Source organism: Aethalodelphis obliquidens, unplaced genomic scaffold, assembly GCF_003676395.1.
Source record: "Aethalodelphis obliquidens isolate GAN/ISIS:26980383/991018 unplaced genomic scaffold, ASM367639v1 scaffold20, whole genome shotgun sequence".
NCBI classification, from domain to species: domain Eukaryota; kingdom Metazoa; phylum Chordata; class Mammalia; order Artiodactyla; family Delphinidae; genus Aethalodelphis; species Aethalodelphis obliquidens.
This window is the reverse complement of record NW_020837964.1, coordinates 10,622,851-10,646,425: the sequence shown is the minus strand read 5'-3', so window position 1 is coordinate 10,646,425 and position 23,575 is coordinate 10,622,851. Positions and strand designations below refer to the sequence as shown.

General features: G+C 50.0%; 2 protein-coding genes and 1 long non-coding RNA gene across 8 annotated transcripts in view; 2 read left to right on the top strand and 1 right to left on the bottom strand.

The window, feature by feature from the left end:
• The window catches only part of LOC113627051 (uncharacterized), a 71,010-nt gene extending 70,080 nt beyond the window's left edge, over positions 1–930 (bottom strand). The window contains exon 1 of one of the 2 annotated variants that reach the window (XR_003435412.1): positions 675–930. This is a non-coding gene — a long non-coding RNA (uncharacterized LOC113627051). The remainder of the gene's footprint in view (positions 1–674) is intronic. The other variant, XR_003435411.1, reaches the window with a different exon arrangement.
• Positions 931–1,129: 199 nt separating this feature from the next.
• Positions 1,130–12,663, top strand: MON1B (MON1 vesicular trafficking associated B). Of its 4 annotated transcripts, none has more exons than XM_027119203.1 (6): positions 1,130–1,261; positions 1,804–1,961; positions 3,834–4,154; positions 4,680–5,499; positions 5,866–6,013; positions 9,167–12,663. In XM_027119203.1, exons 2-6 carry the CDS (start codon positions 1,814–1,816, stop codon positions 9,374–9,376), a joined length of 1,647 nt encoding a protein of 548 aa, XP_026975004.1. In that variant the 5' UTR covers positions 1,130–1,261; positions 1,804–1,813; the 3' UTR covers positions 9,377–12,663. The 4 variants fall into 4 exon arrangements, with proteins under 4 accessions (XP_026975004.1, XP_026975002.1, XP_026975003.1 ...); XM_027119201.1 differs by lacking the exon at positions 1,130–1,261 and adding an exon at positions 1,270–1,391; XM_027119202.1 differs by lacking the exon at positions 1,130–1,261 and adding an exon at positions 1,403–1,587.
• SYCE1L (synaptonemal complex central element protein 1 like) lies at positions 6,020–23,575 on the top strand. 2 transcript variants are annotated; one of them, XM_027119206.1, is made up of 11 exons: positions 10,610–10,670; positions 15,858–15,920; positions 17,859–17,918; positions 18,110–18,184; positions 18,766–18,813; positions 19,084–19,138; positions 20,323–20,406; positions 20,654–20,717; positions 21,660–21,729; positions 21,816–21,903; positions 22,087–23,575. In XM_027119206.1, the coding sequence occupies exons 1-11, from the start codon at positions 10,610–10,612 to the stop codon at positions 22,334–22,336; spliced, it is 918 nt and encodes a 305-aa protein (XP_026975007.1). In that variant the 3' UTR covers positions 22,337–23,575. The 2 variants fall into 2 exon arrangements, with proteins under 2 accessions (XP_026975006.1, XP_026975007.1); XM_027119205.1 differs by lacking the exons at positions 10,610–10,670; positions 15,858–15,920 and adding an exon at positions 6,020–6,257 and having other exon boundaries at positions 17,859–18,184; positions 18,706–18,813.

Sequence of the window (23,575 nt, the reverse complement as noted above, 5' to 3'; positions counted from 1 at the left end):
GATCAACTGAGAGCAAAGTGAGAGCGACACAGAGGAAGAGAGAGAAAGGGAGATATTGGAGGAGAGAAAACTGAAGAACGACTAAGACAAAGACCTGGAGAAAAAGACGTAAAAAGAGCTAAAGGGATAAGGAAGGAGGGCACACAGACACACGGAGACATAAACATCGGAAGAGAGACAGAGATGCAGACGCAAAGAGACATCCAGACACAGAGAGAGAAAGAGGCTCAGAGACAAGGAGTCGCGGGCAGAGACATTCAGAGCAAAGAAGGAGAATCCAGAGCAGGACTGTCTACATCTGCGCTCACCCTCACACTAAATTTGTCGGCTAGGACCGCCTGATGCAGCCCAGGAAAAGAATATCGGATCATCCGGACCGCGCACTCCTCTAAGCTAGCTTAGACACCCTCCAGGGGACGGATCCCAGCGGCGGGCATCTTGCCCTACCCTCGTCCAGCCAGTGGTGGCGCTCAGAGGCCGAAGGGGCATTTTCCTCAACCAACGAAGTCTCAGAAGGCTCCCAAAGCCTCGCCCACAAGCACCCTAGTTAGGCCTGGGCTCCTAATCTGCATGGCTCCGCCCACAGAACCCTATCTTCGGAAGCGAGGTCAGCTCGGCCTTTTGCCGGTCTGGGCAGGCCCTGGTCAGCCTACACATTGCCTTTACAAACTCACCCCTCTGCGCCATGAGCATGTCCACGGCTCGCGCTTGCCTTTTTCCAGAGGCCGCTAAGCCCTTCGCCTGCCTGAATACCCAGACACCCACGAATACTTCCTACATCTGAGAGGCCCGCCTCTCGCCTTAGAATCTGAGTCCCATAGGCTGGCCAGCCTGCGCACGGCACTCCGATTGGAAGCGGCGACTGTCCGTCAATCATTTTCTCTCTGTCAGACTCCACTCCACCCTCACGCCCCTGACTTTCCTGGTGGATAAAGGAGGGTGAAGTTGCCTCAATTCTGGCGAGCACGTCTATAGACCAGGCACGGGCATCTATCATGACCTAGGCTGCGAACCTCCTCCAGTGAAGAGAGGAATAGGCTCGAATCTTCGATTGGGTCCAGAGAGATGTCAGTCAAGGGATCGGCGGGTGCAATAGCAATCCGACGCACAGTATTGGTGGAGATACGAAGCCGACGGAAAGCGGCGGAACGGTCGGAGGGGACCGGCTTCGCTTGATTGGGCCATAAAGGAGGCAGTGCCGCCCTCCGTACTCCGGATTGGCTGAACGTGAGCCGCGCTCCCCTCACGCCGGCAACCTTGGGTACGAGAAGTGGCCCGGACTCGCCCCTGTTAGCCGCTGGTGCGGGTGCGGTGAGAACGAGGGCAGAAAGGGCTCTGGGTTCCGGGCCAGATCCGACGTAGATCCGGGAGTGGCGCGCGCCTTCTCTACGGTGAGGGAACACAAGTGGGTGGCGGGAGAGAGGGGTCCGGCCCAGCGAGCGAATGAAGGTCCGCAACCGGAAGTGTCTTCAGAGCCGCGTCGCACCCGGAAGTATGGCAGGAGAGCGGCCACATCCGGAAGTGTGATGCTTCCGCGGCTGCGGGAAGTAATGGTACCTGGCCAATTGAGATACGGAGTTAAAACAGGTGTTTATATATCTTTATTTCCAGAGGCTCGGTAGAGCCTCACTTTTCGGAAAGTGTTGGAGGTTGCAAGTATGTGGTCGTGTTTTTGAATGTCTCATCCTGTTGAAACGCGAGGGGAAACGAGCCCCAGGAGTGTGTACAAGGGGGCCAGGTTCAGTAACAGCTTTTAAGAAGTTTCTTTTGCTGCGGGTCACTCTCCATTCCCCTCCCCCACAGGGATGTGCAGATGGAGGCCGGAGGAGGCACTGCTGCCCCAGCCCCCGGGGACGCGGAGGACTTGGAGGAGATGCGGTTCCCCAGTGGGGAGGCTAGAGACGGTGGAGGGATTTGCAGGGACCTACCCGGTACTGGAGATGCGAGCGTGGAGAAAACAGGTATGCATTCCCTTCACTGGGGTCTTGGAAGGAATCCCTAGTGGGTGTTATTGTTGGGGGAGGTCCATGGGGGACCAGAGGGGAGCCTTTTGGGACTCGGGGAAGTAGTTTAAACCATAGCTTGGGTCAGTGGGAAGTCATTGTGTACTCAGGTTGTAGTTTAAATGATTGAAGAGTGAAAAAGAAATGAATGGGCGTCAATGGATGTTCACTGGGGAGTTGGTATGAATTTAGGTAATGGAAGAATCAGAAAGGGATCCGTTGGGGTTAGAGAGGGGCACTAGGGATTGAGGATGTTAAGGTCAGTGAATGACCAAACAAATATTAATACGGTCAAAGGGGGACTATTTAGAAGTCAGTCCCCCTTTGACCCCTTTGGGGTCTTTAAATCATTGAGGTGGGAAAGGGGATCAGTGGGGGCCAGTGGGCGCTCAGAGTATTTACATCATTGAGGAGTTGATGGGAGTTGTTGGAGGGAGTCTTTAAGGAACCAGATCTTAGTGGACGTTAATGATGATCATTGATGGGGAGACAGTGGACATCAGTGAAATTATCTGGGGAGTCAGAGAACCAGTAGGAAGATCTTTGAAGACTCTGGTGTACGTGTAAAGGTATAGAGTGGAGGATCAGCGGAAGTCATTGCGGAATGAGTGCTCATTGGCCACTTTGGAATTAGTGGATGTTAATGGGGTCATTGGGAAGGATCAGTACACTTCACTGAAAATCAGTCAGTAATTGGGGGGGGAGGGCGTCTTTGAGAGCTTGTTGGCAAGTATTGGGAGTAGGTACTTGGGGACTGTCAATGAGAAAATGAGGGAATATGAGGTCATTGGGATTTTATGAGGAAAGTACTGATACATAGTTTGCCAGTGGATAACACTGGCTGTCACTGGGGATCAGTGGACATCAACTAAAATAAATGGGAGGGTAGTCAGTAGAGGGCAATGAAATTGTGGATTTCATTGGTGAATGTTAATGATGGTCATGGTGAAGGGCAACAGAGATCATTAAAGTCCTGTGTGTAAGTGGATGTTATGGTGGTTATTGTAGGGAGGGGAGTGGATAACAGTGAGAATAAAGGGAAGTCATATCAATGAGAATAAAAGTCAGGGGAGTCAGTGGAGGTCACTGGAAGTCTTGGATGTTAGTAGAGGTGGTTAACGGTGGTCATTCTTGGGAATGCAGTGGACATGGAGTAGATTAAATTGTGGGTCGGGGCAGTCATTGAAGGTCATTGAAGACCCAGGTATTAGTGACGTTAATGTGGGGTCATTGGAATGTTAGTGAACAGCAGTGGGAATGAATAGGGGGTGAGGGGAGTCCTAAAGATCCAGATGTTAGTGGATAATCACGGCAGAATTTGGGTTAGTGGTCATCACCAAGACTGGGAGAGTCAATGGGGTCATTAGGATCAGTGAGAATAAATAAGGGGTTAGGGCGGTGAGGGGCACATTCAAAGACATAGATGTTAATGGATATAATGGTAGCTATTGAGGGGTGAGTAGACACCAGGAAAATAAATGAGGGGTCCGAGACTAATGGGGGAATCATTGAAGATGAAGAGATTGATACTCATTCGGAGGCAGTGGAGTGCTTTGAAGACTTCGGAATGGCAGTCATTGAAAGGGGAATAATTAGTCTGTAGGGATATAAAGGGTTCAGTAATGACAGTGAGATGGGATTATTGGAGTTTTAGGGGGATCGTTGAAACCTAAGTGTTAGTGGATGTCATTGAGGGGCAGAGGAGACACCTGGAGGTCTGTGTCAGCAGCAGGGGGTCATTGCAGGGCTGGTAGGGATTTGGTTGGTCTGTGGGCACATGGGGTTAATGGGAGTCCACAGGCAGATGACTCACCAGGGGCTCCCTTTCAGGATCCGAGACCAAGGACCAGCCACCCGGCCTGCTGCTCCAGTCCGAGGCTCCATCATGCACCTATGGGCTCTGGGGTCCGGCAGCCTCTGAGAACAGTCCCCTGGGCGGCCCTGAGAGTGGCTCAGGGGGCCAGGGCGGGGACCCCAGTGACGAGGACTGGCGCAGCAAGCGGAAGCACGTGTTTGTGCTGAGTGAGGCTGGCAAGCCCATCTACTCGCGGTATGGTAGCGTGGAGGCATTGTCAACTACCATGGGTGTGATGACAGCTCTCGTGTCCTTTGTGCAGAGTGCAGGAGATGCCATTCGCGCCATCTATGCTGGTGAGCAAAGGGGCAGGAGGCAGAACAGGTGACGGTGACTGGGACTGTGGCTGTCTGTCCGGCAGTAGGTCTTTCTGTCTGGCTGGCTGCCTGGGGGACTATCCAGCTAGTTAGGAGTGAGTCAGTGTGTGTGGAGGCTGGCCAGGCATCTGTCTGTCTGTTGGCCCTGCTGGGTTCTGAGTGATTAACTCACTGGGATCTAAGTAACTGGCTGGATATTTCCTTCTTGCCTAAGAGGGTGGGGTTGGGGGCTGTTTGGCTGAGTTGGTGCCTCTCTAGCTCTGTTAGTCCTTGCCGCATCTTCCTCACTCCATGCTGTGTGCCTGATTCCCTGACCATCCCATCGTGTCCCTGCAAATGTCCAAACTCCCCCAGTTTGTCCTTACCTTAGTGCTGTGTCCCTAGAGTGACGGTGTGGGCTTGGACCAGGAGTGTATGCCTTCTGGGGAAGGGTGAAAGAGCCCCACCTGAGCCCGTCTTGTCACCACTGACGCATCTCTACCCCCTGCCCCTTCCCTCCCCCAGAGGACCACAAGCTGGTGTTCCTGCAGCAGGGCCCACTGCTGCTGGTGGCCGTGTCAAGGACGCCTCAGTCAGCAGCACAGCTGCGGGGGGAGCTTATGGCCGTGCACGCACAGATCGTGAGCACCCTGACGCGTGCCAGCGTGGCCCGCATCTTCGCGCGCAAGCAGAACTACGACCTCCGCCGCCTGCTGGCCGGCTCGGAGCGCACTCTAGACCGGCTTCTGGACAGTGTGGAGCGGGACCCGGGTGCCCTGCTGCTGGGCGCCGTGCGCTGCGTCCCTCTCGCTCGCCCACTGCGGGATGCGCTGGGTGCGCTGCTCCGACGTTGCACGGCGCCTGGCCTGGCCCTCTCGGTGCTGGCGGTTGGCGGTCGCCTGGTGACAGCAGCCCAGGAGCGGACTGTGCTGGCCGAGTGCCGGCTGGACCCAGCCGACCTGCAGTTGCTGCTGGACTGGGTGGGGGCACCGGCCTTTGCGGCGGGCGAGGCCTGGGCGCCTGTGTGCCTGCCCCGCTTCAATCCCGATGGTTTCTTTTACGCCTACGTGGCCCGCCTGGACGCCTTGCCTGTCTGCCTGCTGCTGCTCGGCACCGACCCCGAGGCCTTCCATGACATGGCCACCTGCCGGCGCCTGGTCGAGGACGGCATGCACTCCCTTGGGGCCATGCGCACCCTCAGGGAAGCTGCCAGCTTCTCCAACACTCCATCGGCCGGTGCCTCGGCCTACAGTGTGCAGGCTGTGGAGGCCGCCGGCCTCCGGCACTTCCTCTATAAGCCGCTGGACATCCCCGACCATCACCGCCAGCTGCCCCAGTTTACCAGGTGGGCCCCTACCCTGCAGGCAAGTGGCCCGGTGGGAAGGCTTATCTAACTGGAAGGTTCGGCAACTCATAGACATGAGTCTGGAGAGAGAGCCAGCCATGCTCTAGAGAGATGCAATAGAATGGGCCTGCCCGATGCGGGAGGCTCAGCCAGCAGCCTCGAGAATTCCCCTGTTCTGATGGAGAGGAGGGCCCCAGGACTCAAGGAATCCCCAAGTCTGATGGGGAGCTTAGGCCCTGTGAAGCCTTCAGTCTAATGGGGGAGGCTCAGCTCCTAACTTAACTGAACTCCCTAGACTGAGGGGAGATAGGCCAGCCAAGAAAGCCCTAGACTGACCTTGTCCCCCACCACCGTCCATCACTGCAGCCCCGAGCTGGAGGCCCCATACAGCAGACAGGAGGAGCGACAGCGCCTGTCCGACCTGTACCACCGCCTGCACGCGCGCCTCCACAACAGCTCCCGGCCCCTGCGCCTCATTTACCACGTGGCTGAGAAGGAGACGCTACTGGCCTGGGTGAGTTGAGTGGGGGGCTCTGAAGGAGTTAACTGCCCCACTTCAAGCCTTCTTTCCCTCCCCTGTATCCCCTCCAGCTGTGACGGCCTCCTTCAAGTGCACCACGCCTTGGCCTGGGCTGCGGTTCTGCCTCCAGAAGTGTCCTGGCCACTCCGTGTGTCTGTGAAACCCAGCAGTTGCAGTGCCCAGAACCTTTAGTTCCATCATTCTGTTGACCATTCCCTCGGTCAACAGTAACCATCTGGTAAATACCAGAGAAACAACCAGTAGAGAGTCTGGTGGTTTTTTGGGTTTTTTTCTGGAAAAACAAATTTATTTTTAAAATTTTAAAATTACTGAAAACATTTTAAATGTTCTAAGTAGCAGTAACTGTCTCTATCAGACAATACAAGTGTGAAAATTACTAGCAGAAATATGGAAAGACGCATACTATTTCAGGTAAAATTGAAATACAGAGTTTTCTGAATTTCATTCAATAACGTGTTTCCAGATATTAGGATCTTCTGCCATCATGTGGAAATTTTTGAAATTACAGTTACACAAAAAATTCCTGTATCTGACTGGAGTATTCCAGTCAATACTAGAAGGAATAAATGAATCCAGTTGTAAACAAGGTAAATATTCTTACAAGAATTTAGTGAAAATTACCATGCACAGTTGCTCCTCGTTTCTGTCTTCTTCCAGAGAGAAGATGGTGTTCACTGTAGCTTAAGGAAACTGCATGACAGACACTCAACTTCTTTTTGTTTCCAAGATTCTTAGCAGTTATGCCTAGGACTCTCCCAGCTCACGATCTTAAATTTCTTAAATACTCTTTAATTATCTCTTTCCATTCTTAGGCACTTAAAACACAAAAGTGCCAAATCTGAATTTGTTCTTCACATAAAACAGAAATTAAGTTTTCTTCTTTTTAGACACATGCATTGACACTTGTAGAAAAACCACCAGTCTACAGTAGAGTGTCTCCTGGTTAGCCACCAGTAGAGTGTCTTTGACTTTCAAGAGGCCCCGTTATCCACCATCACTGTGCTCGCCGATTTCCCATGAGCCCCGCCCACGTGTCTGCAGGTACCAGTTGAGCTTTGACGCCATGAGTTCCCAGCGCTCTTGAACACTACAGGCTTGGTCCCCTGCTGTGCCTTCCACCTGGGGTATCCTTCCCTGGGGTCTCTTCAGGGCTCCTGTCCTCACTTCCTATGGGTCTATTCAAGGTCAGCTTCAGGGAGTTTGGTCACGTGACCCCACGAGAAACGGCACTTTCCCCTAGATTCTGCTATTTAGTGCATATTTATTAAATCATTTATTTGCATGCCTGTTATGTATCAGGCATTGTTCTAGGCTGAGAATTTTATTTAATCAAAAGAAATTTCTTTAGCTTTCATTTTCAAGCAATTTTAGACTTACAAAGAAGTTGCAAGAAGTTACTTTAAATAGGTCCTTCACGTAGTTTCTCCAGATGTTAACATAACCACAGGAACTCATTAAATCAGGGAATTAACATCAGTACAATCACATCTTATCCACAGACCTCATTCAGACTTCACCACTTGTCCCACTAATATCCTTTTACTGGTCCAGAATCCAGTCCAGGATCACATATTAGATTTGCTTATTGTGTCTCCCTAGACTCGTTTATGCTGGAACATTTCCTCCGTCGTTTTTTTGTCTTTTATGACTTGGGCACTTTTAGAAAGTACCAGCCAGTTAGTTTGTAGAATGTCCCTCAACTTGGGTTTTTCTAATATTTTATCAAGACTAAATTGAGGTCATGCATTTTCGGCAAGTGTATCACAGAAGTGATGTTGTGTCCTTTTCTGCTTCCTATCAGGAGGACCACAATGTCACTGTATCCCATTGATGATGTTAACTTCTGTCACTTCATTAAGGTGGTAGCTGCCGGGTTTCTCCACTTTAAAGTTAGGTGTTTTTGCCCTTTGTAATTAGTAAATATCTTGTGGTGATTTTGTAATTAGTAAATATCTTGTGGTGATTATGTCAGTGTTCTCTTTTTCACCGTATTTTCATCCCCTAATTTTAATATCCATTAATGATTTTTGCCTTTGACAGTTGTTTCTCCGGTATTTACCAGATGGTTACTTTTCTAACTCCATCATAACTTCATTTATTGGTTGAGATTCTACTGTATGGAAGAACTTTCCCTGCTCCTATTTGTTGAATTTTGAATTTTATATTATGGAATTTTCTTGAATTCATTGGGCTAAAGTCTTTTCCTTTCATTTGTTTTTGTGCTCAGATTGTCTCTGAGTTAGCCAGCAGGAGCCATGATGCAGCCAGACTGGCCCCTGTATCTTTTTGACACGTCTGCGTGACCGCTTAAGCACTTCTTACTTTCTGGCACAAGATATTCCAAGCTCATTTTGTACTTTCTCTGTGCCAGTCCTGAAATTGGCCATCTGTCCAATGAGCCCTTGTACCTTTCAGTGGAGGACGGTATTTCAAAAACAAGATCTGGTAGGCCCAGGATTTTAAATCGGGTGGTCAGGAAATGACATCCACGTAGGAAGGGAGGTCCCAGGTCGTGTGGGTATCTCCAGGAACAGTACACCTGGCAGAGGGAAAGGACTGTGCAAATGCCATGAGGTGAGGCTGAGCCTGGTTATGTTTGAGGAATAGCAAGGAGAGGCTAGAGTGGCTGGAACAGAGAGCGAGGGGGAGAGCAGAGGGAGGTGATGTGGAAAGGTGCTGGTGACCTGGTCAGGTTAAGCCTCTCAGGTTGGAATGAAGATTAAATTGCGTTAATCCTCCTATTATGCCCAGGCTACAGATGATAAAAACAGGTGTGTGGAGCTTAGAACAGGACTTTGTATACAACCATTGCTCATTAAACGTTAAGCATTGTTGTCACCATCCCCAGTGCACACATGAGTGAACTGAGGTCCAAAGAGTGTACATACACACACACAGAGCCAGCATCACCCAGCTGAAGCCACTAGATCTCGCTGATCCCTTGGCCCACTCATGATACGATAGCATCAGCTTACCCACTTTAGCCCAGTGACCAGGCAGCACCAAGGAGGAGCTGCTGCCAGGTGCACCTTCCAAATGGGACAGGTATGGGACTAGGGTGGGGTGGACAGCACCGGGCATGGCCAGCTCCGGCCCAGCTGACCCTGTCTCCTCTCAAACCCCCAGGTGACCTCCAAATTTGAGCTGTACACCTGCCTCAGCCCCCTGGTGACCAAGGCAGGTGCCATCCTCGTAGTGACCAAACTCCTGCGTTGGGTGAAGAAAGAGGAGGATCGTCTGTTCATTCGTTACCCACCCAAGTACTCCACGCCCCCTGCAGCCCCAGCTGCCTCCGCGGACCAAGCTTCCCATAACGGCCTGTTTACTGGACCTTGAGAGGCGGAGCTCCCAGACTGTGCCGTGTGGGGAAGCACCACCTTTGGCTTTTACTTCCTGTCTCCACCCTGGAAATGGGCGCGGGGGGGGGGGGGGGGGGGGGGGGAGGGGGGTTTGCTGGTGGTGGTGTCTGTGGCTGGTCCCTGTCTCCCCGGGCAATGGAGCGAGATCTGGGGGGCTGCCCACACATGAGAGATGGGTGGCAGTGTGACTGCACATAGGTGAGCTGCTTCCCCAGCCCCCTTCTGCCCCCCCACCGCTGGGGAAATCCTTAGGACTCCCTCTCCCCCTCCCTCTGCCACACCTCCTTCACTTGGATGATGCTGCAGCCTCTATCAGGGGCCGTCTCCTCCAGTCCTGGGCACCACACCCTCCGTCCTGCATCAGGGGTTTGCCTCCCCCACGGGATCTCAGCCCTGAGGGTCCAGGGTCTCCTTGGGTGGCCCACGGGGGTTCTGGAATTGGAATGCAGGACCAGCCCGTGCCCAGAAACGGCCTGAAGATATTTTAAAGAAAAAAACTGCATATAAAAAGCCTAAAACCGACCCCCATAAGGACATTCCTTTGTGCTTCACGTACGTCACCTTTACCCAGTCAAAAACGGCCCCCATCAGTGCTGGCTGCTGCTAGTATTGAGAAGATGGCCTCCAGCGTCTACCTGTCTTTGTAACCCGCGGCAAAGCACCTGACTTCACATGGTGGCTGAGGTCCAGAATTTTTACATAGATCCACTTACCTTCCACGGCTCATTCTACTCACTCGTGAAATGGAGATACCTAACGTCTCATAGGCTGTTAAGTGAGGATTCGTGAACGAAAAGGGACTCAACGCATGCGTACCACCACACAGCGTATGGACATTTGTCCCAGACTTGCACAACCTGCACAACACAAGAATCCTAGAGAGGGAGATGGCGAGACCTGCCTGTAATTTCCATGCGTGCACGCAGCACTCACTCGCCAACGACCAAGACCCTAGTTTTGCCCTTCTTTTCTCTAACCTGGAGTTGCAGGCCTCGTGGTGCACGCGTGCGGGCCAACTGTTGCTCGGGGTCTCTGGGCTGTGCCCTCCCGAGAGCTGAAAGCCCATTTCTCCTCACCCTGGTCAACTGACACACAGACACGCACTGGACGCGTGCGCTCTGCACAGCCCATCCCCACTCGCGTGATTTTTTTTTTTTTAAGCCAATCATCGTCCCAAGCGCAGGCGCGCCAGTCGTGCGAGCGTTGGAAAATGGCGGGGGAGTTGAACCCTTCCGAGGTGGCGCCGCCGGTAGTCCTTGAGGAGGCTGAAGGTAGTGAGGGCAAGTGGGCCTCTGGTGGCCAGGGTAGAAGGAAGGGAGGCTTCGTGCCCTTACAATAATGAAACATTGATAGCAGTACTTAAAGAAGAAAAATTGTAAGCCTTTTATAAAAACAAAAAAAAGCTCTTCAACAAAGTGCAGATAAATAACATGTATATTCTCAGCAGGTCGATTAATTGCTGTCAACTTTATTGGCTATATTGCTTACGTATTTTAAAGTAAACAATAGACTAAATACTTCAGTATGCATCTCTTCAAACAAAAGAGGGGTGGATGGTCTCGCAGAACCCACTCAGCTGCTGCCATAGCTAAGAAAATTAACAGTAATTCCCCAATATCATCATTTCACACCCAGCCCATATCACACTTTGCATGGACTCTTAAATCTTAATTGTGAATGGCACTCCCACAGACGGCTTCTTTGGAGAAAATTCTCCAGGGCAGTTTGTTGATATTGACACCACACACCCCAGTGAGAGGAAAGACAAAACTTTCCTAGAAGGAGTTGGAAATTTAGGTCTAGCCAAAAGAAGAAAATCTCCCAAGACAATGATCCCCTGTTCGCCACTAGCATTTTTTTTAATTATAGAAATTTTCAAAATGTACCAAAGCACAGGAAATAGCGTGACGAATGCCCTTGTACCCATCACTCTGTATCAAGTGTTTCGACTCTTGGCCCTCCTTTCATTTATCTCTGACCACCTTTCCTACACACTCTTTAAACCATCATATTAATGAGCACATTGGATTGCATCTTTCCAGATATATCTATGCAGATGACAATAATTATGCACTTGTATATTGTCTATCTTAGGATGTGAGCTTCATGAGAACAGACCAATTATTGCCGTTTCCCCAGCACCTGAAACAATGCCTGCTTGGCATATAGTAGGTGCTCAGTAATTTTTTTACTGCATGAATAATGAACTAACACTGAGAGCTCTCTTAGATTTTGGCCTCACATTGAGTGCAAGCTTTCAACAAGAAATAAGACATGCCAATAAATCTTCCTTATAAAGCACTTAGTATAGCTGCCACTGTGCTTTAAAAAAAAAAAAAAAGACATTATCAAATTTTTTTAAAAAAGGAAGTTATGATCAACTTCGCCAGCAATGGAGAAAGTTGAAAAGCATATCAAGTTACCATTTCTAACCCATCAAAATTGGCTTTAGAAAAATATATCTGGTATTTTCATATCTTCACTCACCATGCTTGGTAATCTTAGAATACACAGATGTGTGGACCAAGCAGGGTCATTGGAATGTTGTTGATGGAAGCAAAACACAGGAGCAATCACGAAATGACTAAATTTAGGTATATCCATGCATTATGGAATGCCTGTATAGTGGACATTTTTTCTTAAGAGGCAGGAAAAAAATTCCAATTTAATTTATTTAATTAAAATTAATTTTAAAAGGAGAAGACAGTGATTCATTAACAGAGAGTGAGCTTCAAAAGAGATCATATTCTTATGAGAGAAAAGCAAGTTGGGATTAAAAAAAAGAAGAAAAAAAAAAGAAGAGGCAGTTCAACTACAGCCCTACGTGTGCTGCTTAGAAAAATGTCTGAAGGCTAAAGGCCTAACTGGTGACTCTCAACAAGGGACTTGGATTTGGGGGGCTGTGTAGAGGTGGAAGCATTTTTGTAAGTTTTTAGAAAGGAAAATGTAAGTAGTGCTAAATAATATTAATATATAAGAGAAAAAATGCTGAATGGCGTCTGAGGATCATACATTAATATTGGTCAATATTAACATCTCTGTTTTGATGGTTATACTGCAGTTACCTGGTAGAGTCCCCTTATAAATAGGAAATATACTCTGAAATATTAAGAAATAATGGGTCATGATACCTGCAATTTATGTGCAGTAATGCTCACAAATGGGAAATCTGATACAAGGGCAAATAGCCCTGTGGCCTATTTCTACAACTTTTATGTATTCAATACATCTGAAATTATTTCAAAATAAAGTGTTTCAAAGGGGTTCATGCTCTATAGGCTGTTTTGTTTTGTCACATTGATTTTTTTCTTTTTTTTTTTTTTTTGGTATGCGGCCCTCTCACTGTTGTGGCCTCTCCCGTTACGGAGCACAGGCTCCGGACGCGCAGGCTCAGCGGCCATGGCTCACGGGCCCAGCTGCTCCGCGGCATGTGGGATCCTCCCGGACCGGGGCACGAATCCGTGTCCCCTGCATCGGCAGGCGGACTCTCAACCACTGCGCTACCAGGGAAGCCCTGTCACATTGATTTTTTTTAACTTTTGTCAACATGTTAGCTGGACTATTTGAAAGATTTACTGATCACCTATGATCTTACTGTGTGACTAGGACTAGCAATGCAGCGGAGAGGATCACATGGTCGTTCTATTTGTAGTTTTTTAAGGAATTTTCATACTGTTCTCCTTAGTGACTGTACCAATTTACATTCCCACCAACAGTGCAGGAGGGTTCCCTTTTCTCCACACCCTCTCCAGCATTTATTGTTTGTAGATTTTTGGATGACGGTCATTCTGACTGGTGTGAGGTGATACGTCATTATAGTTTTGATTTGCATTTCTCTAATAGTGATGTTGAGCATCTTTTTGTGTGCTTTTTGGCCATCTGTATATCTTCTTTGGAGAAATGTCTATTTAGATCTTCTGCCCGTTTTTGATTGTGGTATTTTTTTTTTTTATTGAGCTGCATGAGCTGTTTGTATATTTTGGAGATTAATCCCTTGTCAGTTGTTTCATTTACAAATATTTTCTCCCATTCTGAGGGCATATACCAGAGAAAACCATAATTCTAAAAGATACATGTGCCCCAATGTTCACTATTTACAATAGCTAGGACATGGAAGCAACCTAAATGTCCATCAACAGAAGAATGGATAAAGAAGATGTGGTACATACATAAAATGGAATATTACTCAGCCATAAAAAAGGACAAAATAATGCCATTTGCAGCAACAGGGATGGACCTAGAGATTGTGATACTGAGTAAAGTAAGTCAGACACAGAAAGACAAATATTGTCTGATGTTGCTTGTATATGGAATCTTAAAAAGGTACAAATGGGTACAAATTTACAAAACAGAAGTAGAGTCATGGATGTAGAAAACAAACTTACGGTTACCAGGGGATAAGGGTGGGAGGAGGGATAAACTGGGAGATTGGGGTTGACATATACACACTACTATATATAAAATAGATAACTAATAAGAACCTGCTATCTAGCACAGGAAACTCTATTCTATACTCTGTAATGGCCTATATGGGAAAAAAATCTTTAAAAAAAAAAAAAGAGTGGATATATGTATATGTATAACTGATTCACTTTGCTGTACACCTGAAACTAACACAACGTTGTAAATCAACTGTACCGCAATAAAAAAATTAATGCAGTGGAGAGGAAAAACACAGATGGAGCTTTCACAGAAATGGTTCAACAAGCCAGCTGTGAAAGACATATGGAGACAATCAGGGGAAACCACATATGTTGTGGGCATTTTATGATATAAATGATCCGATGATTAGTGACGATTGCTAATCTTGTCGGTGTGATTATAGGATTGGAGTCATCTAAGAAAATGTCTTCTAGTAGTTGAGACTTTCTTTTTTTTTAGTTGAAACTCAATGAAGTATCTAGGGATGAAATGTCATGAAGTCTGGGGCTTGCTTGAAAATACTTTAGCACAAGAAAAACATGGCTGAAGCAAATATTAATGATTGTCAGATCTGGACACTGAGTAAACTGGAGTTCATCATGGTATCCTCTCTACTTCCATGTGCCTTTGGAAATTTTCATAATATTAAAAACAAAACAAGTAATCACAAATATCTCCCTTCGTTATTAAAGTAGATTTAATTTTTTTATTTCATTCCAAATATTAAGAATATTTAAAGAACATAAAAGTCTCCAGAGGAGACATACCAACCAATGATACCAGAGAAAAGCAATGAGATTTATGCAAAATTAAATTAATACATACCAATTTGTAAAAGATCTCAGACAAGACAAAAAGATGTAAAGAAAATGAACATACCACCAAACATTTCAACAAAATTTAATAAGCTTAGGTCAAGAAGCCCTGATTGTTTTTTTCCCCCGAGGCTCGTGGGATCTTAGTTTCCTGATCAGGGATCAAACCCAGGTCCCGGCAGTGAGAGTGCTGAGTCCTAACCACTGGACCTCCAGGGAATTCCCAAGAACCCCTGATTTACAACATGAGTTTTAATGGCTGCAAAGAATTTTATCCTCTGAATGTACTGTAGTCAACTAAGGTAACTTTAAGTTGCTTCCGTCTTTTAAGATTATGAACAATGGAACAATCTTGCCCACCATCCTTAATTATTTCCTTAAAATATCTAGAGGTGGAATTTCTGATCCAGAGGAGTAAGTTTTTAATATTTACTACCAGAAAGTTTGAAATGAAATGCTGGTTTTGCCTATCCCATTGGCAAAAGTGACAAAGGTTGAAGTTTCCTTTTTTTTTTTTTTTTTGGTTGGGATTGAGGGGAGCAGAATCCTTCACAGGTGGTGTTATGTTCTTCCATCAGGAGGCTTATAATATCCAGTTGTCTTTCGTGGATGTTAGCAGCCATTAGTAAACCATTTCCTAGACCCATCAGTTCTTTAAGAATTTGCAAATTGTGGCCTATAATGATTTTAAAGAAATTCATATGAAATTGTTCTGTCCTACTGCATTGCTTACAACTTCATACTGATTTTGAACAGCAGTAGCAGCAAAAGGGCATCCCCTTCTCTCACACCTGAATTTCATTAAAGGGATGTCTGTGGTGTTCTTGGACCTCTCAGGAAGAAACGGCCATTACGGGTCCTGATTCATCTAGCACACGCCATCAACCCTAGAGACACAAGACGGGGTTCTGGGAGCTCCTTGATGGTCCAGTGGTTAGGACTCCATGCTTTCACTGCCAAGGGCCTGGGTTCAATCCCTGGTCAAGGAACTAAAATTCCACAAACTGTGTGGTGCAGCCAAAAAAAAAAAACAAGGACAGGGGTCCTGCAGGGACCCTGCTCTGGCTGGAGAGCTGCCCCTCAGCCTATCTTTGGTTCAGCCCAGGGGTGTCCTCAGAACCCAGTGAGGCTTTCTTCCTCCCTGCCCAGATTAGCTTGGACCTTTCCTCAGTCCCCTCTCACTGTCACTGGATGCTGCAATTCTGATTTTCATCTCCACAGGTCAGACCAAGTCTTCAAAGAAGACTGAAGAGTTGCTGGAAATGGTGAAGAAGCTGCAGAAAGGTCATGTGTCTCCTCGTGTCTGAGGCTTAGCCTGAGGTTTTGAGTCAGGAAGATGTGGTTCAAACCCACCCTCTCAACTCACAACCTTGGGAAATTATCCCGTTGCACTTTCTCCCTCTTATACAATTTAATTCTTTAAACCAAAAACACAACTTCAAAATTCAAGAAGTAGGGCTTCCCTGGTGGTGCAGTGGTTGAGAGTCCGCCTGCCGATGCAGGGGACACGGGTTCGTGGCCCGGTCCAGGAAGATCCCACATGCCGCGGAGCGGCTGGGCCCGTGAGCCATGGCCTCTGAGCCTGTGCATCCGGAGCCTGTTCGCCGCAATGGGAGAGGCCACAACAGTGAGAGGCCTGCGTACCGAAAAAAAAAAAATTCAAGAAGTATAAAGGGATGGAAAACCCTACCCTCCAACACTCATATGCATGCACGCACATACACACACGCGCACACACACACACACACACACACACACACTCACACACACCCCAGCCATCCATTTCCCTGACCCGTAGGCCAGCAGCAGCTATTTTTAAATTCTTAGGTATTTTTCTAGACATTAAAAAAAATACATTCTTGGGTGCGTATTCTTTGCCCTCCTTTTTTATATACAAATGGCAATGCAAACAGCTTTGCACCTTGCTTTGCTTGTTGATGGGAGACTGGGAGCCAGCCAGCATCCAGTACCCACAACAGCGCTGGGGCAGAGTTCTGGCCGTGTTTGAGGTTGGATCCCCCCAGTCCATCAGCAGCTTAAAATACTACAATCCATTGGTCTGTTCCAAATGAAGGGGAACCTCCCCTTCCCCAACTCCGTGGCCACATGCAAAAGTACATTGGAGCTGCTGCCTAGACTAAACTTAGGTAGAGGAATTGCGTGATCGAAAATGCAGTGACTCTGCCCGTCTCCAGTAAAACAAAGACCCCAGGGATTTGTATCATAATCAGCACCTTGGAGAGCACTCAGTCTCCTGGAAGTCACAGGAGATGAAGGTGGTGGCCTCTGGAAATCCAGAACTTGAACTTAACTCCAGAGTGTCTCACAGGCTGGTAGTGAGACCCAGCGAGGGTTGGGCAGATTTTTATCTCAACCCTGTGCTTCCAACCTTGAAGCCAGAGAGACAAGGAGGGCTTCCCCATAGGGAGCACTGAAATTCGGAATGTGAGACGTTAGCGATGACGCCCTAAAGAGACAGTTGATCTCCCTGTCATTGGAGAACTTGATAGCTGTCATAATGAAAAGTGGCATTTTCCCCATATCTCATATGAGGTCAGCACCAGAGTCCAGGTGGACAGAAGCGACAACCCACCCCGCCAGCCTTTCCATGGGGGGGCAGGGGGGTCTCCCTTGTCTCCCACCGCATTCAGATCTCCATGTAGAAGCCTCTACCACATCCCGGGAGGCCCTGGGCGATCTGCCACTCCCACTTCCCCCCTTGGCCTCCAGCTACTCTCCACCAGCTCACTAGAGCCACACGAGCCACAGCAGACCGCTTGGCCGTATATTTGGGGCATGCGCCTCACTCAGCCCCACTGCGGGGGCTTTGCACTCATCATCCTCCTGTCTGGCATGTCCCCCACTCCACACTCCCCACCCCACAGAACTGCAGGGCTGTCTTCCTTCACATCATTTGGGGCCTCTCCACATCTCAAGAGGCACCTTCTACCCTTTCATTCTTCAGCCCCTTGCTTCACTTTATTTCCCTTCCTGGCGTTTCCTGCCACCAGCGTTGACATCATGAATCTTTGTTTAGTGTCCATCTCTCCCACCCAGAATGCAAGCCCTGCAAGGGGTTCTTACAGAGCCTGGGACACAGCGCACACTCAATAAATGCTGACCCGTAGCAGCAGAGACACAGTGGCAACACCCGCCCCCTCCTTCTGCCTTAGACAGCCAGGCATCTGCCTTCTCTGGCTCAATCTTTCTTTCCTTCTGCAGAGGGAAGCCTGGAGCCACAGGTCGAAGACCTGATTAACCGGATTAATGAGCTTCAGCAAGGTAAGCTCCGGGACGTAAGATGGCCAGCTGCCCAAGAGGGACCTGGGCTTTGGAAGTCTCCACTTCTTCATCTATGAGATCCAGGCCCCTCCGGGTTGTCTGAAGATGAGTGTGCAGTGTCATGGTCTGTGAGAGAATAGCAAGGCTAGTGGCTGCACTCACACCATGTCTTCTTCCCTCTTTTGACCCAGCAAAGAAGAAATCCAGCGAGGAACTGGGAGAAGCCCAAGCTCTCTGGGAGGCCCTGCGTAGGGACCTGGACTCCTGTAAGTGGGACCAGAAGAGGGACCCAGAGATCTCATGACCAGTGCGGACGTTCCTGTGCACACCTCAGGGTCTTTGCAAGGGCTGTTCCGTCCACCTGAGAGGTTCTCATCCTACATAATCCACATTGCCTCGTGCTATCTCGAGTCACCTTTCAGCTGTCAGCTGAAACTTCACCCCAACAGGTCTACCTTGATGGCCCCCTCTAAAAATAGAACACCACCTTCTCTCACTCCCCTGCTTGATTTATGTCTTCACAGCCTTTATTTCTACTTGACGTGGTGTACTTTTGCATTTCTCATCATCTGTACCCTCAGTATAAACCATAGACATCGTACACAAGGGAGCCCTGCAGCCCCTCACTCCTTCAGCACTTACAGGAAATGTGTGCCCCGAGCGGGAAAAGCTGGACCAGGATGGTCCCCAGCGGGAGATGGGTGCACGGTTGGTGAGGAGATACCTCTCCTCCCCTGAGGCTGTATCATATCTTCTTTGTGACCTTGGGCCTTCCCTTTGCATGAAGTTGCAGTCAGGGCCCAGGATGAGGCCCCCTGGAGACTCACAGTGTCATTGTGTTTTCCAGTGAATGGAGAGAAAGTGCACCTGGAGGAGGTTTTGAGCAAAAAGCAAGGTATTTACCAGCTGCTTCGTCCTCATTATTCTACCACATCGCCCCACAAATGCCTGAAGTTCTCAGACAGCCAGAGGAATCCCCCTGACACCTGAGTCAGGGTGGCCCCCTCTCTGCTCAGATCTCTCCCTTGGCTGCCATCTGACTCGGAGTAAGCACTGAAGTCCCTCAGTGCCCTCCAATGCCCAGCATGATGCGAGGCCCCTTGCTTCTCCCCAGCCCTGAGTTCTCAAGAGCTCTCACAAAGCCCCTTGGTTCCTCCTCCCACAGAGGCACTGAGGACCCTCCAGCTGCACTGCCAAAGGAAGGAAAGTGAGGCTCAGAGGTAAGAGGTCCTGCCCAGCTCTTCCCCGCCTTTTTCCCCAGCCCGAGGGAGGAGTGGGCAAGAGCTAGGGAAAATAAATCTTGGACACACACTCCTCACTTTCCCTTTCTATAAAATCGAGTGGCTAGACAAGAGACACCCCTGCTCATCGTTAGTATTAAGTGGTGGTGTTAAAATGAACTCATTTAATCATTCATTGCTAGTTTCTTTATCAAATAAATTTCACCCATTAGTATTATTCTAAGTCTTCCCCTATTGGTTAGCCAGCTCTTCTGCCATCCATTCATTTGTTTATCTGTCTACTCATTTATGACCCCAGCCATCCATCTACCCACCCATCCACCCACTGTCCCACCCATCCATACATACATCTATCCAACTATCCAACTCTTCATCCAGACAGACAGCCATTATCTCTCCAGCCTTCCATCTAATCATCTTTCACCCATCCAATCATTCATTCATCTTCTCTCCACCTTTCCAATCATCCATTTAACCGTTCATGTCTTTCCCCAACCATCCATCCAGACAGCTATCCATCCTTCTGACAATCTTTCCTTTATTTCTCCATCCATCCATCACCCCTCCGCTCATCATTTCTCTAACCAGACATCATCTCTCCAGCCTACCATTCACCCATCCAGTTCACTGTCCATCCAGCCATCTATCCATCTATCTCTCCATCCTTTGAACCTTTACATTCTTGTGACCAGAAGTCTCAAATGCTGGCACATCATGATTTTAATAATGTGGTAAAACTTGATGATAGTTAGTTACAGTGTATATATGCTTAACCCCACCACACCTACCACTGTCTGATGAGCAGTTTATGTTCATTTATCAACTAATCCTTGCAATGACAGTCCCACCATTTTACATATGAGGAAACTGAGACCCAGAGAGGTTAAATAACTTGTCCACATCACAGTGGAATAGCAGATCCAGGCCTCAATCTAGGACTTTATAATTTATGAAACTAAACTACTGTACCCTTCACAAAGGTTTCTTGGGAAGGCATGGTTTGATGGGGGACAGAATGGACAGGGTGATAGTGTCAAGAAAGGCCTATGAAGGTTCACATTTGCTCAGAGGAAAGGAGAGTGAGGACTCCCAGCCCCTCTCCTGCTGGAAGGAGTGGGGGCTCATTCAGAGAATATAACTGAGGGTTCTCTTGCCTTTCTCAGGAAGTACATGTTGGCGGAGCACATGGAACAAATTTCTATCCATAACTCTCAGATCACAGAGAGTCAAGGACAGAGGAAGCCGGGGTAACCCTGGGTCTAAGGCCTGGGGTGGCGCGGTGTGGGGAATGGGAGTGGGGCTTGCATGAGGGAGAGTTTGTTGGAAGTGGTGCTGTTGGAAGCAAGGCTTGGAGGAAAAAGCCCATAAAGGGGCTCCTAGCAAGGGACCACCAGGCAAAGATCTGAAGGCCTATGAATGAGAAACCCCCGGACTGGGCCAGGCTGGGTGTCAGTCCTAGCATGTGTTTTCTCATTCCTGGATGTCGGCCCCTAGGTTGCACGTGGAAGAACGTCTGGAGGATTTGACAGGCCAGCACAAGGACCCCTGGGAATTCCACGTGAGCCATTATCATTGCCTCAACCAAAGCCACTCCTCCCCTGGCTTCAGTGTCTCTGCTGATCAGCCCAGGGTCCACCTACTGCTCAGGCCCAATGCCGGGGGGTAGTCCTTGACTCCTTTCTTCCTCTCACCGTCTCAACTCAGTCCTTCAGCTTCTACCTTAAACCCAACCACGTCTCATCATCCCCAATGCCGGGGGGTAGTCCTTGACTCCTTTCTTCCTCTCACCGCCTCTACTCAGTCCTTCAGCTTCTACCTTAAACCCAACCACGTCTCATCATCCCCCACTGCCACACCCAGCGTCCATGCCCAGAGTGTTGCAGTAGCCATTGCTGATCGTGCTTCCCTCCTGCGTGCCTACAGTGCTTATCCTGCAGTGGCAAATGGGAACTCCGAACCAGACAGACATGTTCAGGGCATTCCTTCGTTCAACCCATGTCTCTGGATGTGTCCAACAGCATTCCAAAGGGGCCAAGTCTTTGCTGTCCCCAAGTTGGTTAGGAGCAAGGAGATGCATACCCAGACTCTAAACAAGAAAATAAGTAGATAGATCATGTAACGCCAGTGGGGAAGTCCTGTCTGAGCAGGTGTCATCTGAACACAGACACGAAGGAAGTGAGGAAGCCATGCGGGTATCTGAGTGCCAATGTCCCTGGGAGGCTGAACTGTGCCTGGGGTATTTGAGGAAGAGCAAACAGTGAGGCTGGGGGATGAGACAGTGGGAAGAGATGAGGTTTAAGGTACACGGGGACATGGGGAGTGATTGAGGGGGAGAGCATCTATGCCAGCGCCCGGTCACAGCAGAAGCTGCACACTGAATTAACGGAGAGCTGAATGAATGAATGAACGCCCTAATTCAAGTAAGGACTTTCCGAGAGGCGCGAAGGAGGAGGGGCCAGGAGGACAGCTGGACGGACAGGGCTCCTCTCGCTCTTCACAGATGCTGAAGCAGCGACTGGCCTGGGAGATCCGTGCCCTGCAGAGCAGCAAGGAGCAGCTGCTCACCGAAGGTGGGACTCCTGCGCGGGGTGGGGTCGGAGCCGGGGCGGCAGGCGGGAGCTCCCGGCCCCGCCCATGACGCCCCGCCCACCCGCAGAGAGGCAGGCGCGGGCAAAGCTGGAGACGGTGGAGAGGCGGCTGCGCTCGCCGCCCGAGGTCCAGAGCGCCCCGGCAGAGAAAGACGGGTAAGAGGGGAAAGGAGGAGGGGGGGCCCGAGGTCCGCCCCGCCAACACCTCCCCTTCTGCCCCTCCCAGAAGGGCGGGGCCTCCGCGGGCAGTCTTCAGGGCTCAGAGTGTCAGTCGCTTCCTCCCTGTGGCCCCTCCACACTCCCTCTCTCTTCCTCCTCTCCTCTGACCCTTCTCCGCAGGCTGAAGGCGGAGCTGGAGAAACTCGGGGGGCAGGTCCCCGCCCAGACTCAGACCACCCCAGAGGACCAGGCCGGAGAGGTAGAGAGCCCGGGATGGAGGCAAGACGGGCCGAGACACAGCGGGCGGGATCTGGGATCCGCAGCCCCTCTGAGAGGGGGCTGTGCGGGTGCAGGGCGTCCTCGGGGCGGTGGGGACAGGGAAAGGGCGGCGCGGGCCAGCGTGGGCGGGCGCCAGGGCCCCAAAGCCTGACTCCCAGCCCCCGCAGGACGGCCCCCAGCTCCCAAGCGAGGGCGACCTGGCGCCGCCGGCGGAGCTGGCCCTGACGCGCCCCTAGGCCAGTAGGACCCACCCGGCCCCACCTTCCTTCAAGTGCCGCCCGGAAATAAAGGCGACGTTTGCGGAGCATCCTCCAACTCCCCGGCTGAGTCTGTGCCACGGGAGTCATTGGGGGTGGGGGTCGTGCCCTTCCTCTCTCCGGGAGAAGGGGGAGTGGTTCAGGAAGTCTGGGCGGGGCCTCGCCGGACTCTGCCCACCAGTCCCTTGGCCGGCTCAGGACGCGGGAGCTCTGTATACGCCCCCGACAGCTCAATGACTGCGTGGGTGTCAAGACCACTCCATCTCCACGGCCTCATCTCGGGTTCCTGAACCGTCTGTTTTACCAGTAAGGGCTAGAAGGGACGTGTTAAAAACCCGCTGCAGGTCCTGTCAGTCTCCTGTGGTTCAGAGTAAAATCCCAGCCTCCCAGAGTCCCTGCATTACCCACAGGCTCCCTCAGACCTGCCCGCCTACCTGGCCTCACCTCTCACACCCTCACACGTTTGCTTCAAGCCACACAGCTGATTTTCCACCCTTCTCCAAGCACCTTGTCATCTCAGGGCTTTTGCCCTGCTGTGTCGTCATCTGGGGTGCCCTTACCCCAGTCTCCTCGGAGTGCAGGACTGTTAAGGATGTCAGCAGCTCAGGAGGCTGGCCTGGGGGACCCAGTTCCAAAGGGCACCTTGCCACCTGCTAAGCACGTGTGGGTTAAACAAGCATTTGCTGAATGTCTGCTTGTGTACCAGGCACTATGGTAGGCCCCGGATTTTAAGTAGCAGTGTCAGGAAGGATGTCACTGAGGTGGTGGTGCCTGAGCAGGGAGGTGAGGGGGGCAGGCGAGGGAGTGAGCACCGTAGGTGTCTGGGCGAAGGGGCGCTGGGCAGAGGGGATGGCGCCCACAAGGGCTGTGGAGGGGACTGAGTTTGTCCAGTGCGAGGAGCGTCTGGAGGAGGCCAGTGTTGTGGAGCCGAGCGAGGTGACCAGGCACGGGGTCGAGTGCTGGCCCTGGAAGGGGGACGCCTTCGACACTCGGACATGCATTGTCCGAGGAGACACACATGCTGACAGAGCAAGACACTTTATTGGGGAGGCGTGCCCGGGTGCAGAGCAGCAGGGTAAGGGAACCGAGGAGGACCGCTCTGCCACGTGGCTCGCAGTCTCAGGTTTTATGGT

Excerpts from the sequence above, each read along its gene's own strand:
- MON1B (XM_027119203.1), top strand. The coding sequence starts at position 1,814 with ATGGAGGCCGGAGGAGGCACTGCTGCCCCAGCCCCCGGGGACGCGGAG. Across the intron at positions 4,155-4,679 it reads CATTCGCGCCATCTATGCTG|AGGACCACAAGCTGGTGTTC; the intron begins GTGAGCAAAGGG and ends TCCCTCCCCCAG. Across the intron at positions 6,014-9,166 it reads AGGAGACGCTACTGGCCTGG|GTGACCTCCAAATTTGAGCT; the intron begins GTGAGTTGAGTG and ends TCAAACCCCCAG.
- SYCE1L (XM_027119206.1), top strand. The coding sequence starts at position 10,610 with ATGGCGGGGGAGTTGAACCCTTCCGAGGTGGCGCCGCCGGTAGTCCTT. Across the intron at positions 10,671-15,857 it reads AGTCCTTGAGGAGGCTGAAG|GTCAGACCAAGTCTTCAAAG; the intron begins GTAGTGAGGGCA and ends TCATCTCCACAG. Across the intron at positions 18,814-19,083 it reads GGTTTTGAGCAAAAAGCAAG|AGGCACTGAGGACCCTCCAG; the intron begins GTATTTACCAGC and ends CTCCTCCCACAG.